Source organism: Emys orbicularis, chromosome 2 (genome assembly GCF_028017835.1).
Source record: "Emys orbicularis isolate rEmyOrb1 chromosome 2, rEmyOrb1.hap1, whole genome shotgun sequence".
Lineage (NCBI taxonomy): Eukaryota > Metazoa > Chordata > Testudines > Emydidae > Emys > Emys orbicularis.
In genome coordinates, this window is record NC_088684.1 from 45,892,434 (window position 1) to 45,908,220 (window position 15,787).

At 39.8% G+C, this 15,787-nt stretch overlaps 1 protein-coding gene across 1 annotated transcript in view; it reads right to left on the reverse strand.

The window, feature by feature from the left end:
• Positions 1 to 5,985: 5,985 nt before the first annotated feature.
• The window catches only part of LRRC69 (leucine rich repeat containing 69), a 39,686-nt gene continuing 29,884 nt past the window's right edge, over positions 5,986 to 15,787 (reverse strand). The window contains exons 7-8 of the mRNA XM_065399667.1: positions 12,366 to 12,545; positions 5,986 to 6,482 (exon numbers count right to left, since the gene is read on the reverse strand). Coding sequence (XP_065255739.1) covers positions 6,372 to 6,482; positions 12,366 to 12,545 — 291 coding nt within the window. The 3' untranslated portion in view covers positions 5,986 to 6,371. The remainder of the gene's footprint in view (positions 6,483 to 12,365; positions 12,546 to 15,787) is intronic.

A 15,787-nucleotide genomic window follows, 5' to 3' on the forward strand; every position in this document is an offset into this window, starting at 1 on the left:
GAGAGGAGGCAGCCTTTATACTGGTCCCCTTCTCCTGACTCCTCCCCAACTGATGGGGTGAGAGAATCCTTGCCCTGCCCTCTCTGCAAGGCTTTGGGCCCTTAAAGATACAATGTCAGGATTCCTTCCTCAAGCATCATCCATTCCTGGGACTCTAAGGTCTCCCTATATATCTATTGGACTCTTCCAAGCCCTTAAAAGGCCATGCCAGGTTGCTGGGTGGGCTGACCACTAGAAGCCACTGCCCTCCGTGGCACACTACCCCATCACATGCACTATGTTGGAATATACAGTTTGAAATTCTGTTAAGAGGACTTATGGGCTAGGGGCCAAGCTTTTCAGTCTTGGCCCACTGCAAATGAAATGGTTAATTCATCATTACCGCACATACATGTTATGTGGTTTAATTATTTGTAAAATACTTTAATATTCTGGTTTTAAAAGTGCTTATGTATGTCAGAGTTTCAGGTTTAACTGACCCCCTCCTGTTCTTCCTTGAGGGTACCCACTCAAGGTTTAGGCTTCTCAGCTATCACCTCTCATGGGGCAGAGACCCACATCTCTCTCCCTTCAGACCAGAGGTTTGGGTTTGCTGTCCCTCTGCACTTCACTGCTATTTCCCAGCAGGTCTGACCGGGGTCTATTCATGCCAAATAGACCCTGTGCTGTGGTCACCTATTAATCTTATGGGGCCCTAGAAAGCCAATATCTTTCCAACCCCACTGCAAGGGTCAGAACCCCCACCCCAAGACAGAATGTCCTGTCCATTTGCTGAACCAGACGGCCCCAAGTCAATTTAAACCCAGCTTTTTTTTTTTTTTTAAATAATAAAATCCCTTTTCTTTGTCTGTCAGTTTCTGGAAAACCTAGTTTGAACCAGTATATGCAAACCTCCTTGGAAGGGTTCCTTTCTGGAGGTGTTTACAACCTAACTGATTCACCTTAATCAACCCCCACTGTTTTTTGTTCCTGGATCTGTGGGAACCGTCCTCACTGCAATCCCTGGCTCACAGTAATACATGAACTTAATACTATATGCTTCCCAAAGATAGGCTGCAATATGTCACAATCTATACAAGTGCAGCATATTTCTATTACCTTAGAATTGGTACATACCTTCAAATGCATTAAAGGCATTCTCAAGTGACCAATTGTTACATCAGACATCAATTATTTTTAAAGTATGATCAGTGTTCTAGCATGGTCTAAGCATGGACAGTACAGCATTCTATGCCTGCTGTCTTGAAATCTCCCTTGCATAGGGTCCCTTTTCAACCTATCCCAGATGCAGTAAACAACTTGAATTAGGGAACCTACAAGCATAACAGATTCAATGGACTGATTTTAAATTGAAGCAGATTTATATTTTGGGGGCTCTTTTACTACCACTGGCTCCCATTATTCCTGGTGACCAATCTCCCTTCCACCCAGCTATTACCAGCTTGGCATTCTTCCTCATTGACTTGGATATTTACTACTTCTTCACTCAGATCAGACCGTGTACCTTCCCACCCAACTACAATTATCTGCTTCGGATGGATCCTTCCTTGTTCCCCATAGACCCAGAGTTTTCACGTCCCCCTGCACAACCTTCCTTGTCAGGCTGTCTTCATCTTTCCCAAGTGTTCAAACATCTGCCTATATCACAGCTGTAGCCTCACTTCACTGGAGCTTCCAGGGACTGTACTGAATGTGAAGAGTTTTGCAGAGGCAGAGTAGCCTTTTTAAGGGGTGTTCAAGCTGCAACTCAGGCTAGTATTGTGAAAATCCATTTATCAAATATTTTATTTATGCATAAACATTTTGTTCAATTATAGAATAATGTAAATTTAACTTTGAAAATCTTTTCAGTCGGTCTTTCCTTGGTTATTATGTGAAACTATATTTCTTACTAAGAGTCCTATGAAGGCCCTTTGACCTACGTCCAGGGGCCCTATGATGACATCACAGTGGTGACACTTCAATGTGCTTAGGCATTTACAACTCTTTCTTTTCTTTGCCTGTTGTAACACTGAGGTTACATAAGTAGAATCACACAGGCATTGATATACAAGCATCATTAGTTAGCCATATAAACTGCACAATGAAAGGAACAATGATAATCCATATTGGTTCATTCCTTTTTATTAATTCCTGCTAGCAGGAGCAGCAAGATTATTGAAAATCCTTCTGTGCTACATGAGGCCTGCATGGCAGAAAGACATCTGGGAAAAACATCAAAGAAAGTAAAATACCCTTTGGAACTTAAATAGCAGGTGAACCTTCATTTTTCACACTCTCCATCAGTTTACATCAGACCTGCTGGATTTCACTTACCTATAGTAGTTTGAGATTCTGAGTTAAGGTGGAGGCAAATACTACTTCCACAGGGCTCACGACTTGGGGTATGAAGAACCTGCTCCCACTGAATACAAAGGAGTTTTGACTGGATTTAAATGGGAGTTTAACAGATAGTTCACTACTGTGCAGGATGTTTGTGATTTGTGATGCCCACAGATATTCCAGGGGAAAAACATTGCTGGGAGACAGACGTAATACCAAATGCTATTTGAGAGTCAAGGACTAGCTGAGAGTTGTAGATGGCCCCAAATCCTATTAATCCCCATGGAATATTCTGTGTCATGGTCACTATTATTATCTTCAGATGAATCTTTACAAAAATACACAGAAGTATTCTTCTCCTGTTTCATCTGGTGGCATGGAGCGTGATGTCCGCACATCACAGACATCAGCATAAGCACAGCATGTATTAGTCACGCTGATTTAAGCAGAAGAGGGTGTTCTTCAGAAGCAGTCACTGATTCTGCCCTGCAGCATGATTACACAATGCACCAAATGGACAACACCAATGGAGTCCTTCTGTCTGTAAAGGGAAAGTGTGTTCCCAAAGACTATGCCATCCCATTCACGCCCAAACAAGATCATCATGAAGGTCACTGGTGTCTCATTCCCCTCCCTGGAGACAAAGGGAGGTCATAAATGCAACTTGCACACATGCATTTTTAGTTTCTTGAAGCTGCAGTTTCATTGGGTACTTGGAGGGCATTTCTAAGTTGAGGAAGTGTTCTGTTCATCTTATCATGTATTTCACAGAGTTGCACAAAGAAATTAACACACAAGGCACTAAGTGACAGTGAGGTTTTTCAAAGTTAAGGCTAATACTGCTTAACTCATCTTCTTATGCCTTCGCAATACAATTATTGTAATTAAAGACAGGACAAATCTATTAGCTCATTGAATCCATCCTGTTGGAAACTTTATGTAGTGCTCCCCAAAAGAGGATGTTTACAGATATTAAACCAATATTAGTCTGGACCTTAGCCAAAAAGGCCAAGGAAAAAATGCAGCACACATTGTATTAGAAGCCAAGTATAAATAACTCCACTGCAATAAAAGGAGGCGGCTCAGGCAGCTTTGAATTTAACTTTTCTTGCTTCAGACAATTTGTGTCAAACTGAATTATTTTAAAAACAAATTATTTTATAACCAAATGTCTCTCTGAAGTGCCTATTAACTGAGAAAATACAACAGAAAGATTGATCAGGCAGTTATTCATTCACGGCATTAGTTATTTAATAGGATAGTTGAGACCTATGATGTAAATGTGTATTTAGAACATATTTAGTATGTATACCAAGTGTGTGCAATGCAAAGCAGATGCTCCCGTCCATGTGAAGGAGCAGAATTTCAGCATTCAATGTTCTCTCACAGCTTGAATGATCACATTCCATAAGACTGTCCTACCTGGAAACTGTGGAGGATGGAGTCCTTGCGCAGTTTCTACTCCATGCCCCCTGTGACAGTGTACCCCATAAGGCTTTATGGGGTGTGTGTGCTTATAAATGTATGTATGACATAACTGGAATATGTTTTGTGCTGCCTGTGCCATGTAACATATCTCCATAAAGGTTATGGTCTACTATATCTATTCATCCTATTTGTACACATATATCATTTTCTACTTGAGGTTAAGAATATAGGCTGCATACTTGCTTGGTTTCTAAGTAAGCTTTGTGAGGCATTTGGTCAGTTTCTTTAGGAAGGAATTCGCAAGGTTAAGTACCTGATCAGGAAGAACTTGGGGAACAATGCATCTTGGAATGCTCCAATCCACATAAGAAGTCTTCCTGGAGACATGCAAGATACCATGTGGACAATGGTTTCGGCCTGTAAAGACTGAGTCATGCAGGGACATGTGACTAGCCCAGGTGACTCCAGAACTCCATCTTGGAGCTGGACTTTGCATAGGAGTGAGAAGTCTATTTAAACCCGTGGGAGACCCCTCCATTTTGTTTTCAGCTGGCTAAAGAAGGAGCCTCTCCACCCCCCAGAATACTGGAAGGAAACTGGAACAAAGGACAGTAACTACAGGGGGGGTGAGTGATTGCTGGACCCAGGCTAAAAGGAGATTAGCCTGTAAAAGGGAGCATTCTGGAACTGGTGAGGATCTTATCTGTATTCAGTTTGATTAGACATAGATTTGCGCATTTTATTTTATTTTGCTTGGTAACTTACTTTGTTCTGTCTGTTACTACTTGGAACCACTTAAATCCTACTTTCTGTATTTAATAAAATCACTTTCTACTTAGTAATTAACTCAGAGTATGTATTAATACCTGGGGGAGCAAACAACTGTGCAAATCTCTCTATCAGTGTTATAGAGGGCGAACTATTTATGAGTTTACCCTGTGTAAGCTTTATACAGGGTAAAACGGATTTATTTGGGTTTAGACCCCATTGGGAGTTGGGCATCTGAGTGCTAAAGACAAGCACACTTCTGTGAGCTGTTTTCAGGTAAACCTGCAGCCCTGGGGCAAGTAATTCAGACCCTGGGTCTGTGTTGGAGCAGATGGGAGTGTCTGGCTCAGCAAGACAGGGTGCTGGAGTCCTGAGCTGGCAGGGAAAACAGGAATAGAAGTAGTCTTGGTACATTAGGTGGCAGCTCCCAAGGGGGTTTCTGTGATCCAACCCGTCACACTATATGGGGTTCCTAGTCACTGAATCTGCATATGCACAGATCTGGTAGTTTGTTCCCTAGCCTATCCTCAATGCCCTCCTTCTTGTTTGTACTTTCGGAGAGGTATGGTGAATCCTCCCTTCACTCAGTCTGTGCCCACTACTATCTGCACAGCATTACCGTACTGCTTCCATGATAAATCCTCTGTCTGCAATGAATTTCACTTGAAGTGAGTACACCATATTATGAGATAAAGTTCTTGAGAAATGTTTTTTGGTGCTCCACCAATGCCTCATGGAAATGTAAAAATCACAACAATATTCTATTTAGAGAAAATTCTGCTTGTTTTTTGGTATTTGTTAACTTGTTCTTTACTCCTAGGCAACAAATAGTTTAAAAACAGTCTTTGCTCTTTAAATATGTGACTGTTCCTGCTTATTATTCTCACATGAAATAATTCTGGACCCAGTGCAGAAAGGTACCTAACCACATCCTTAACTTTCAACACATGAACAGTCCCACTGAAATCAATAGGACTGCTTGCGCTTACATTTAGGCACATACTTAAGCACTTTCCAGAACAAGGGACCCTGTTTGTAACATTATAATTAGTTGCAAAGGACAGGTTTATGACATTAACAGAGGATTATAAATTTAGGGGAGGAAGATTTAAAAATGCCTGTTTCAATCTAAAAACATCCAAAGGGATCAGAAAGCAGGGAAGAAAAGAAACCACAAAAATAAAACATCTAAGAACTGTTTCTATATAGAATGTTTTCTCAAAGTTTTCCATGAGGCATAAGTGCCTCTTTAAAAATTAAAATTGTTTTATGCAAAAAAAAAAAATCTTAAAACTGGTAATCTTTCTTTTTCATTTTTAAAGCACTCATACATATTTGCTCCTGTGCTAAGACACTTGTGTGCCAAGTTATAAACTTCTAAAAAACTGGATTTATAATGGCAATGAAAGAATATATAAAGAATCACTTTGACACGTCTCCATATATTTCTTTGAAGCTTTAAAATTTGATCCTAAATTCTCAGAAAAACAAATTTTCATAATAATCTCACATTAGAACATAAGACATCTGTCAAAGAAGCCACAATACAATGTCTGTTTACAATTTACACTATAAAACTCTGCGTCATATTTAAACAATGTCATTGGTTTAATTCATCCACTTTTAGAAGCTGTGTTAAGTCTGCCAAAAAACATCAGCATCACACAGTTGTGCGGAATAATTATGTATATGGAGATCATTTCTTTGTAACTCATTATCTCTCCATAATATACCGTATATTTTACATTGAGAACAGACACAATACTGAATTCTAAGAACTAGCTCTCGGGTAAGGGTAAACAATGCCAAAGAGGGCAATCTGATTGATGTACTGAGTGAATTCCTTGCTTGCTCTATGGTACAGCAATTCCAAAGAATCCATGGCCAGGATGGTTAAAGCATTTGTAAGAGCACAGCAATGTCCTTACAGGCAAGAGGTGCACGTTTCTGCTTATCTTCATTTTCTTTAAAAAAAAAAAAAAAAAAAAAAATTCAATGTAAAAATTGCAAAAATAGAAAATATTTCTACACTACAAACACAATTAAGGCAAAGCTGTAACACTGGTGTTTCATATTACTCTCAATAAAGTTGTCTCATAAGAAACTATCAACTCCCAATTTTCTGAACACCCTGTAAATGAAGTTATTCTTCTAAGGCCTGATACTGCAGGCCTTCTACAGGCAAAATCACATTAAAGTTTTAGCTTGAAGAATAATATTAAAATTGATATCCTAGGGGCCATCTTTTGTGCGTGCTGCAGCACTGAGCACATTAATAAAAACAAATGAATGGGAGTTTTGCCAGTGTAAAGACAGCAAGACTGGATGCTAATGCAGTCTAATATGTATAATCTAACGTGAAAATGCGTCCATAGGAGGAGTCTGTGGAAAATTTACTGATTTTTTGTTTTTGTTTTTTAAATATACTTGAAAATCAAGACATTACAGCAAGAAAATGAGGTGATAAAAGAGATTGAGAGCTTTGCCTCTTCCACCCTGTCTAAATTAAGCAAGCATTTAAGAAATGGAGCTATATTGGTTATCCACAGACCTCTGGAAGTTCAACGACTTGAGAAATACAGGGATCTACTACTACTACGTTTCTTGAAGTGTGATATTACAGTATTGCATAGAGGCCTTAACTGAGATTGGACCTCACTGTGCCAGGCACTGTCTGTACACATAGTGGAACAGCATACAAATCTAAACAGACAAGACAGACAAAGGATAGGAGGGGAAACTGAGACACAGTGATTTATCAAGTCACACAGCAGGTCAGTGGCAGAACCTCCTGAGTCCCAGTCCATAGCCTCATCCATTGGAAGACCATCCAGGGCACAAGAGTTTCTCTTTTAAAAATTCAAAATAATTTTAGGATATTTCATTTGCAATATTCAGTTTAATTTTAAACCTTTTTTCCCCTGTCCTTGACCATAGTTAACACATTCATAGACTTCAATAGCTTGTTGGGTCCTAAAATGTGTAGTTGTTTGTAAAATGGCCGTAACAGCTCTGAATTGGCAGCTTAATAAAATTCTAATAATTCTATTGTAGTTTTTCAAGTCATTTTCATTCCTACAGAAATTAGTTAAATAAATGATGACATGAAAGAGTGTACCTTAAATTGGTTAAACAACCCTGTCCTGGGCAGTTGTACAAGAAGCCAAACATCCTGATGTCTCCTTTAATAATGCCCATAATGACCACTCCAGCTAAATGAGTTTTATTTCTCTATTCCAGAATCTTACGGTTTTTGTGGGGAGTTGGGTTTTTTTAAGAGTTATATATTTGTGCTGTCTGAATTTATCTGTAGGGCCAAATTATCAAATCAGACACCAAATTGTGTGGAAGTAAATCAACATAAGAACATAAGAATGGCCATACTGGGTCAGACCCAAGGTCCATCTAGCCCAGTATCCGGTCTTCCGACAGTGGCCAATGCCAGGTCACCCAGAGGGAACAAACAGAATGAATGAACCAGCTTGCCAATACAAATGCAAGGGTCTGCAGGTTCAAGTACTGCATCAAGTATGAATTGAAAAATCTGGTCCTTGTAGTTTTACCTTCATACAGTTTGATTGGAAGCTTAATGGATTCAAAAACCCAAATGAATAGAGCTCAGCAGTTTAGTTACATTTACATAATAATAATCCATATGTATTCATGTAATCCCAGGTCTGAACTCCACCAAGGAGTTCAGAGACAGCATGCTCTAGTGGCTTTGAGCAAGGGACTGGGTATCTGGTGATCTGATTATATCCCTCACTCTCTGCCAGTGACGTGCTATGTAACCTTAGACAATGGTTCATTAGCAATATATGATGCAACAAGGAGGCAGAGCTGTCAGAAAAGCAGTACATTTAATAAAGCTGTTTCCAAGAAAACATGCTCAGGATTTTGCTGTTTCTATCTATACCACATGCAGGAGCAACCCATAGACTTACACTCACACCCCAGCTTCTAGTTCTTCCTGAAACCCAATTCTCTTTCTCCAGTACAACTCATCAGATTACAGTCTAGTCATTTAACCTTTCCAGCCTTATCTGCTCTAGCAAAATTAGTACCCATATTCCTAAACTGCTAGTGTGGACAAGCCTCAAGGATTTTTTACAGCATGCTGTGACAATCAGGCTTGAACATGAGCATACACATTATTCCTCACTCAGAAATAAAGAATAAAAAGATGATGACATATGATACTTAGCAGGCTTGCTTCTAAATAGAGGGTCAAATTATCAAAATAGGGGCTTTATACTGACATAAACAATGATGTCTCCACTATCAGTTCTAGGTTCAAATGCTAGTACACTCATAAATGATTGCATTCATGTAATTAAGAGACAGACTGAGTTCCATTTGAAAATTTGCATTAGGATACTATTCATGCCAACCAACATCCCTTTAAAAGGTCAATTGGATTTTTTTTTTCAAAGTTTAGATCTGAGTTGCTATTCCCATCTTATATGCAGCTGCACATTCACAAGGGTCTGCTTTAGGGAGTTTAATCTATCAACAAGCATGCATATATTTTCTGCACTGGGCAGTGCACAAATTACATTCTGCAGGGTAACTCATAACTCAATAGAACAACACATTGGGTCCTTCCTGTTTGCTGATATAATAAAATGACTTCATTTTGGTCTAAAAGACATGCCAACATCCCCTTAAGTAATAAATATCCTGTAAGCAGACAATTTAGAATAATACTTGTTGTGATAAAGATGTACAGTATGACAGAAGTTGATTTTCATACTACAGAGACAGAATCCCATCTCTTACATGCCCATGAATACTACCATCTGACCAGGAAAACCAGAAAAATAAAATGATAATGAGTTAAAAAGAGCAACAGATATAAAGCAGGAGAGCAGAGTATTTGAGAAGTTACCAAAGACTTTCAAGGCCTAGTTATCAATGTTTTTGAACAAAAGAGAGCAAGTCCTAATGCAACTATGAAGATGAAATAAAATACCGTATATTTACTATTAGTGAACTTTAGTCATACTTCTCAGTATGCACAGGTTCTTGACAAGAATAATCATGGTTAATTAGGAATTCTATATAATTTCTCCTCCTTTTGTGCTTAATTATATATAGCACTAAACAAATACAAAGCTGTAACATACACAAATACATTACAACACTTTTGTGACTTGGTCTATTGTAGTTGTCAACTTCAACTGCTGACTGTATTATGTCTAACTCAAACAGGTAATTTTAGCTCTTAAGCAAGTCTTTTATGCTGTAAATCATGAGTAGAATTAACAATATAAATTAAGGTGATGTATGCTTTCCTGCTGCTCAGCTAACTGTGTTACTGAAAGAAATTGTGGTTACAAAATTGCATTTATTTTTCCATAATACTGATCATCTAAGTCACACTCATTTGGAGGAAGGCGTATTTATTTTGATATGTTTTGAGAGCAGTTTTAAATTATATAACATCATTTAATGCAGGGTTGAAAGTTCATTATCCAACACAAAAGTAGTTTATTCCCTAAACTCCATGACTTTAAGAGGATATAGGGAAAAGTTAATATAAACAACAAAAAGAAATGAAATGTTTATATATATAAACACATACATATCCTAAGGGCTAGCTGGCTCAGGGAATTGCTAATGGAATTCAGAGCCTTTTACTTCTCAGTCACTGGCTTCATTACGGCCAAAGTCAGTAATAACTGAAAGCTGTTACTAAAACCAAGGTGTTGGCCTATGTGAAATTAGTTTGTTGGTCCAAGTCCTGTTCCTAATTGAAAAGGTCTATTTTTTTTTTTTTTTTGAAATCATATGGTTGGAACTCTTGCAGGCAGTCTAAGCAGAGAGGCTGAGGACTGAATGAACACAGAGAATGCATTACCTCCTCTTCTTTCAGAGTTCTTTTCAGAGAAGGTTTGAGGCGCACTAACACAGGGGTTTATGTGTAATAGAGTTGGTGGCTGTAGTTTAGCTACAAGTGGGTGGTAAAGCATTTCAGTAAAGTATTTGATACTGTATTACAAAATGTGTCATGAGAACATAATCCAAATTTGTTGGGATGGTAGTTCTGTCATGCATATTAAAAACTGGTTGAGATAAAGAGTTAAAAAAAGACAGTGTATTGGCTAAGTAAGGTGCCTAGCAGTATGTGGCAAAGGTCAGTGTTACTAGGTCCTGTCTTATTTAATCTCCTCCCCACTAGTCTAGAAGAAGAAGAAAATAACATGTTAATGAAATTAATTGCTACTAGAGGTGCAATGCCGTTGAAGAGAGAGAAATAATACAGAGAGACAGAAAATAAAATGAAATTCAAGTGAAAAAGCCAAGAGGGGAGAGGGGGAGGAAGAGCTTGTCATTTGCCCAGTTGTGGTAAAAATTAGCTCCTTAGGAAGGAAGTGATTACCACTTCTATGTAATATTGCTGTCAAAGGAGAACATCTGGGCAGGTATGACAGAACAAAGGGTCGGGGCCAACCAGATGGGTTCTTACGCAACAACTTCAGCAGCCCCTGGATCCAGTGCAGACACGAGACAACCAACTGTTGTGGACTAGTGGAGATGTTTTGCAGTAGAATGATTTATGTGCAAAGATTCAGAGCTAAATATTATATCTTGGCTAAGAAATTAATTAGAGAGGGTAAGCATGGAACACACAAGCCTTTTCATATATTCAAACTGAATCAACACACAGGTGATTAAGTATTACTGAATATAGCACAAAAGGGAATATCCCAGGGGCTGCTCTAATCTATGCTGGGTCGCTGTGGAACTCAAAGGCCATCCAGCAGCCAGAGACTGAAGGACAACAGAATAACCCTGGACATACTCCTGCACTTCACCAGGACTTGCAAGAGAAGGGAGGATAGCAGCCAGCTACCGTAATTCTACTTCAGTTGGGGGAATCCTCCAACAGATCTGGTGGCTTTGCGATCACTTTGAACTGCCAGATCAGAACAAATGAGAGAATCTGGAATTCTGGATTATCTTTAATTAAAAAGAAGACATTACCTCAAATCCCTTGGAATGCTATCGTTGTGTCATAAAGCATCTACAGGTTTTTTTCATTTAACCACGGTCTTCCCTTAAGTGTGTCTCTTCCTGGTGCCTATTTTCTATTCTATTCTATATAAGTTCCTATACCATGCTCATCACTGTAGGATCTGAGTGCCTTCCAGTAACGCATTACACATCTGTCACATGTTGTTTGTTCTGTTGTCCTCTCCCCACAGGAAGATGCATATGCAGTGGACTCTCTTAGTTCGGTAGGTTGGGTTTTATTTTTTGGTTAGGGTTTTTGTTTTTAAATATAAATATACCAGTTGCTCTGTGTTTATATTAGAGAAGGCGCACGGTCAAATAAATGCTGCTTGCATTTGGAGTGGAAAGTAGCAAGGTTTCTGATGATCCATAGTTGTTGGGGGAGTTCATTACAGCATCAGGAAATGCAGAAAAGTTTACAGTGAAAGGGATTTCACAGAGGGCTGACACTGCAAGGTTCTGAGTTCCTTCTTCTTTTTCTGGCAGCACTTAGCACACCGAAGAATGATACTCATAATGTACAAGTTGAAATGGTATCCACAAAGACTCTTATCTTCAAATGACCAAATCACTTTGGAGCAATGTAATCCTGCAACCATGCGATAGAGAGACTATGGATTCAGTGCTGCCTACCAATATGCAGCTCTACACTATCTTTGTAAAGGAATCATTTCCTGTGCTTGTGAACCCATTCTTACATGATTTTTCAGCTCAGAGATCTTCAAGTGAAGAGGAAACAACTGCACATGAGTTTATTTTATGCTACTATGTATCTTCAGGCAGGAGCAAGACCTATAATTTTAGGAGAAATTCATAAAAGGGTGATTTACCTGTCTGACATTCACAAAACGTACACATTCCAGCCATATATTCAGGAATCCTTGCCCACACTGAGCACACTCTTGTTTTTTGGAAAGTATATTGCATGCCTCCAAGTTCTGTTTTACTGCAGTATGTAGAATGGAGTCCTCTTTGGCTGACTGACTGAAAATAAGTCTTGCCGCTATTTCCTGGATAATTTAACAGATACAGAATACAACTCTTGAAATATTTTCACAATATGTGGTATTAGGTCAAAATAAATACTATTTTGCCACCTAAAACTGAATGATGACTAATCCCAACACTGGAAATCATGTTAAGCACCTAAATACCAATTAGCAGTTAGAACAATGGTGAACTACGTGTACTGCCACTGCCATTAATTTCACTGTCCATAATGTCATTGCCGTTATTTGCACTGCACCTTTGCCATTGCTATTCAGTTCATTAACTCTATGCTGCTAAGTCAATTTGCTGCCACCCGAACTTGTCTTCACATTTCTCACTTTCTCCCTCTCCCCTTTTCATCTTGTTCTTCTTTCCCACACCGCAAATCCGTCTCCCAACCTGCTGTGTTCTCATATGCACGACCCTTCCACCTCCATTAGCACAGTCAGCTCAGTTTTGCACAAAAAGGAATTAAGGATTTTTTTTAAAAATTACTATGATTATAAACAAATTGTTCATAAACTGCAAAGAAAATCTACACACCAAAAAAAACCACCAGAGCCCTCAAGCAATTGCTTTATCTTATTTACATTACTCCTGTCCTCTCTCTTCCTAGCTTCCCGCCTTCCCCCAAATCCCTTTGTCATCATAATTATTTTAAAATTTAGATTGCACATTTTTCTGGGCAAGGACTGTCTTACTGTTCCACACATGGTCATGCACATCTATGGCACTGTATAAATCACCACTTAACTTACTATATTTTTCATTGTCTACATTCATCACTGAATATTCAACTTAAATGTAATGGGCATGTTATACACTTAAAATACTTCCCAAATTTTGTTCAAGTATTGCATTTTTAGACCAATGCAGCAATCCTGACATAGGCAGAACTCTCACTGAATTTCAGTGGGGATTCTGGTGGAGCAAAGTGTACTAGAGCAAGCTGTGAATCATTACTTTGTTCATATAATCCTCTGTCTAAAAGTACTTTCCAGATACTCATATACAAGCATATCAAAGAAGAAATCTGACCAAAACTACAGCATATTTGTCCTGTGAAGATATTAATGTGGACTTGGAAGTCTAACTGGCCAGTCCTCAGTCATAAGATCATTCTCTTTATAGCTGTGCCTTTAAGACAAAGTACACTTGTTTCTTTTCCAAGAAACCGACTTATACAACTTGAATTTAATGTAAGAATTTTATAGAACTGTTAATTTCCCAACTATTCATGCATTATTAATGTTCTTAGTGCCGCTGAATGGACGTCATACATGACTTTTCAGCACCATCTCATAAAAGCTTGAGTTTTAGGGACACAAGCATTTCAATCCATCATTATGCAAAGGAAGTACAATTCAATGTATTAGAATCCTGATAATGGACAAGCAAAATGAGCAGTAGCAAGAGATAATGTATTCTGAGAGGTTTCTGAGACTACATGGCCTCCCTCCGTGTTTCAGATTTAGTGTTTGAGAAAGCTGGATTTTGGAAAATTAGTTATTTTATGAATGGAATTGATGGACTAAAACGATCTTGAGACTTCCCTAGACCACAGGTCCCCTAGTGGGGCACAGAGGAACTTTCGGGGTGTGTGGAACGGGGGCCGGGCTAGCCTCCACGGGTGATGGGAGGAAGTGCCACCCAGCCCCTCCCCGCTCTGCTCCAGTTCCGCCCTCAGCCACGTCCCCGGCTCTTGGCCCGTCCCCAGTCTCGGTGTGGGTCCGCTCCCGCCCCCACGCTTGGGTCTGTCCCCCCAGCCCCACTCCCGGCCCCAGCCTCATCCCCAGTTGCGGCCCCAGCCTCAGCCCCTTTGCCCCCGCGAGCCACGGCTCTGTTCCCGGTCCTGGCTGGCACCAACAGGAGTAAGGAGGGGCACGACTCTCAAAAGTTTGGGGACAACTGCAGTATAACAAAGGCTGGTGAGAGCCAGAGTGTAATTTAAATGTGGCTGGTGAGCTGCAGTTACAAACACACACTCAGGGTGTGACTTGAATGCTGGAAGGCTGTTTGTGAGCAGCCCACGTGGGAATTCCTTCATCAAAGCATCGTAAGGCAGACAAGGTTGCAGGGCAAGGGTGGCACAGCTGCTCAATAGTCTAGATTGTTCAAGGCCTTAAAACTTTTACTGAAGTTAATCATTGCATTAATTACTTTGATTTATAGGCCTTTGTTAATGTTCTGTTAGTCTCTGAAATCCTTGATGACAAGGATTATTTTGCTACTAAATTTGAAAGGGTAAGCTAATATATTTGTAGTGTAACTCTTCTGCCAGGTGGAGTTGGCAGTCCCAAAGTCTGGGTTCAATATCTAGCTGTTCCTCTTAACAATACAAAACAGAACTGGCTCTAGACCCCCAACCCTGTAATCTGGGAAAATTTACCAGATGCCTCTAAAAGGCAATACTTCCCCTTTCACAAACACCGAGTCTGGGTATAACAAAAGAAAACTTTTAATAAAAAGGGAAAAGGAACCTGGCATTAATTTAGGAAAACACCACAACTTGAAAGCATGTGACCATGAACAAACACCCACCCCAAAGTATATTGGGTAGTGTCCTTTGCCTCAGTTTCTCACTTTGTGGTGTAAAAGTCCAACAAATGTTCCTTTAATCTGCCATTGCGCTCTTCCTCCACTGCACCCCACTCACAGTTGCTGTCCTTGGTCAGCAAAGGCCCAGAGTTCAGAAGTGCGTTCATGTGAGTTCACCTCCCTCCCTGGGGGCCAGTGTCAAGCAATGCCTGAGCTGCTGCTGCTGCCTCTGCAACTGACTCACAGTTGCCGCCATTCACTCTGTCACCGCTGCTGCTACCGTTTACTCTGATGCCACATTCTGTGGTTCCACAAGTTAACCCAGCTCTCAGTGATTTTAGCAGGCAGTGGTGAACCTCACTGCAGGATGGGTTGTCTCTTTCACCGCAACACTGTCCCTCACCAGCTCTAAGGTTCAGCAGCTAGACCTGATTATCAGTGATTTCAGCTCTACTAATTGCTTAACAAAACAAAAACTCTCAATTGAGTCTAATCAATTCTACCTTTTGTTGGGATTCCCTCTGAGACCTTTTCCACTTGGCTTATCCAGAACACATTGTCCAGTTCTGGGAGAACACTTCATCCAGTTCTTTGGGATCCAAAATTCTCAGTTCAACTCCAGATTTCGTCACTCAGGTTCCTTTATTTGGCATACAGCAAAGCTACACTGAGTTGATCAGACTCAAGCGTAAGGGGTGGGTATAGGCCATACCACACATCCAAA